Genomic DNA, 3,527 nt, shown 5'->3' with positions numbered 1-3,527 from the left:
GTGAGAACAAGTTTGGAGGGTCACTTTGGTTAGAAAGCATTGCATAGCAACATGGTGCTTTTGTTGGTTAGAAACTAATTTTCACTTTGGTTAGAGCTTATTGATTTTTTGGCGTCTTTTCTTCCATATCTTTTTCCGATGAACCAAAACAAAGAAATCTAGTTGGCAACCAATTGTAAATATTTTGTGAATGCTTTTATGCAAGCATCCAATACAAAGCTGCCTCTGTTAGACTGACCTATTTTGACAGGACAAAGGTTAAAGCCTCAGATCATGGTTATCATCATCATCATGTCGAAAGATACGAGGTTAATGTTAGAAGGATGCAACAAAAAAAGACACAGGGAAAAGAAAAATATTTCACCATTCTACTAAAAGACCCAAAGGTTCAAGGAGAAATATGGAGTTTTCTACATTATGTTCAGCTTTTCAAGAGCCACCAACCCCAAGCTAACTTCAACATCATATAAAATTTCCAAATACAAGAACAACATTCATATCACTTAACAAGTACATACAAGAGCACAATCTTCTGGTAACATATCATAAAGATTGTAAGGACCCACACATAAACAAATGAGTGAGAGACTAAACTGTAAGGAAACTTACCTCTTTAACAAGGGCATGGTGCATTTGCAATATGTTTCTAAGATCATCGCCTTCATGAAGTATCATTGAACAATTTGAGCATCCAGAGAACTTAACGACAACTAGCCATGTATCAGGATTGCCAATATCCAAGAAAGGCAGCAGAGATTTTTCTGATATCAAACCAAACCTATGTCTTTCAGGAGGCAGGAAATAATCTCTAGAAATCTTCATGAAGTCCCAAAAAAAAGAATTAAACTTATGGAAGTTTTCTTCTGTACATGGCATGTCTGTATCATCGCCTCCATATGTAGTTCCTTGTGAATCAGTTTTATTTGTCCATCTTCCCAGCAAGGAAGAATCAGCTGGCCCACTTTTGACACGATAAGTTAGTGATTCACTTTCCAAACCCTCCATCTGCTCCAAATAATACACGTCAGGATATTTACATCAATATGTACTGTCATTAGCTTAGTTCTTAAAGAATCTCACTATGAGGTTCATTTAAAATGTACAGGCCACCTTCTGATTAGTCATCTTCTCAAACGACATTTCCCCACCTGCTTCTGCAGAGAAATCTTGCTCCAATATTTCAACTGCAACACTAAATAAGTTGGTGTAAATGGAACTGCATATCTAAGAGACTTGTCATACAGACTTGGAAATTTTGACTTGAACATACAATAAACAAAACTGATCATATCAAGACACTGAAAAGGACTGCAGGCCTTGAGGGTCAATCATAAATTCAATTGGATAATAATACATCTGTGAGAAAAAAAAACACATGGAACTTTCAGTCTAAAAAGGTTGACCAATATATAGGGATCTTATATATACTGAAAAACGCTAACATAAGTGAATTTGACTTTGATTAACAGACAGAAAGAACTTCATTCCAGCATAGTCTAAACACATTTTTGTTCAGAGAAATGACAAGACAAATAACATTTAGGGTAAATTCCCCCCCCCCCAAAAAAAAAAATAATAATAATAATAATAATAATAATAACCCCCACCCCACTTATTTTCTAGCATTTAGCCCTCCTCAATTCATGAGATAGAGGAGTGTTACTTCCAACTTATCTTTCTAAAAAAGGGCATTCAAGAGTGCTAAGTGCAGTAAATGAGTTGAGGGGGTTATTAAAACTCAAGTAATAGACAAGGGGGGTTATGTGCAATCTACTCTAAAATTTAATACGAAAAGCAACAGCTTTGTACTCCCACCCACATGATGACCATAAACACACTTAAGAACTTAATTGTAATTCACGATTACATGTTTGGATGGATAATATTTCTTTGAGCCATTTTCAAGTCCACTGTTATTCAGTATTCTATGGAATAGATTGCTGATGCAAGATGAGGATCATTTATGTCCACTGATTACACAGCATTTATATGTAAGTTTTGACAGTTATCAGTATCCAGGGAATCAATTATATTAGTTATGTTGGCATACCAGTCCCTGAGTTCTTCTGCTCAGCTTGAGTAGCCTGAGTATCTCCATGGTCTCTTCTGTGTAACAATTTGGCTGACCATCCACAGAAGTCAAGAAGAAATACAGCTTTATCTGTTGACTGGGAAAAGGTTTCAAGGTCCTGTTGAGTGTGGATGGGCTTCAAGGGGACCTCCTCGGTCTGAAGTAACATGAAATGATAAACTGAAGACAATATATTCTGTGCACGAAGTCGACCCTGATATTTGTACGGTGTGGAATGATGATAGTAAAATAACGTTATTCCTTCAGAAGCACCAAGAGCATCTGCTAGAAATTTGTCAGAATTTCTATAAACAACCATTAGCTTTAGATATCCTAGTTTATCTCCTTTGCCAGCAACCAAGAGTGCTACTTCTTTCATCAAGGATCGTGATTCCCCAGACCCTGTAGCTCAACAGGAATACTTGTTCAATGTCATAACATTATAGTTCAACCAAAATATTAGATCAGCTTTAACAAATCAGTACAACACATGTGCATATGTAGCATATTAACCTCTACTATAAGGAGGAATAAAGAACATGACCATAAAAAAAGGATAAGAGACTATTAGAAGCTCTGCACTCGTGTACACTCAAACTTCAAGCTGAAAGATAATGTACGCCCAATTTCTTCAAGAACTTATGTCTTTTCCTTCTTATTCTTCATTTGGTGTGTGCGCGTGCGCGCATGTGAGGTATCTTGTAATTTTTTTACAAGTACATGTAAGAATGCTTTTGTCACCATGTGTGTTTCTCCATATGCGTGTGCTCACTAGTTGAAATGTGAAAATACAGGCACCACCCACAAACATGGTCATGCCATGCACTCACATACACCATGAATAAATGCATCTCTCTACATAAAAAAAAAGGAAAAAAGAAATCATATGATCATACATATGCACATCCCAATACACACAGGGACATAAAGATACACATCCAAACGCACACGCATTCATGCTTACCCACAAACATACACATACTCGTTGAGCTACATAAATGTGTTTATCCATGCGTAAACACAGTTAGCTTTCAGGAACTTCATGCTCGCTTATCAAGGGACTAATTCATTCTGTTATTATGAAGACGTTCAATGCAAAGCCACCTGATGCAGCGAAAGAAAGTTCATAAAGCAAATCAAATGGTTTCTCTATTTGCATTCTAGATAACTGCACACGCCAAATTACAATCCTTTATTGATATATAATTGATCCAATGATAAAGCATCTACTTGCAACAACAAAGACGCAACCAAGTAACAAGGGATGCTCAATTTTACTCCGAAGTTGATAATTTCAAATCTAAAGAGAAAGGGGAAAGGGTTTGCTGGAAAATGCTTACATGGGACTGTGATCACGAGGAGGAGATGAGGGTTGGCTCGGATCTGAGATGAGAAATTCCTCTTCGTCAGCGTCTCCCACTCCACCGATTCCGGACGCCGCCGGCCGCCTTCGCCG

At 37.3% G+C, this 3,527-nt stretch overlaps 1 protein-coding gene across 1 annotated transcript in view; it reads right to left on the bottom strand.

Moving 5' to 3' along the window:
- The window catches only part of LOC109838667, a gene marked incomplete at its 5' end in the record, with an annotated part of 13,016 nt that extends 9,493 nt beyond the window's left edge, over positions 1-3,523 (bottom strand). The window contains 4 exon segments of the mRNA XM_020407090.1: positions 610-1,005; positions 1,111-1,184; positions 2,051-2,473; positions 3,412-3,523. Of these exon segments, the coding sequence (XP_020262679.1) occupies positions 610-1,005; positions 1,111-1,184; positions 2,051-2,473; positions 3,412-3,523 (1,005 nt within the window).

The sequence above is a fragment of the Asparagus officinalis genome, chromosome 4 (genome assembly GCF_001876935.1).
Source record: "Asparagus officinalis chromosome 4, Aspof.V1, whole genome shotgun sequence".
Classification (NCBI taxonomy): Eukaryota; Viridiplantae; Streptophyta; class Magnoliopsida; order Asparagales; family Asparagaceae; genus Asparagus; species Asparagus officinalis.
Note: the sequence above shows the minus strand (reverse complement) of the source record. Positions and strands in the feature narration are given on the sequence as shown.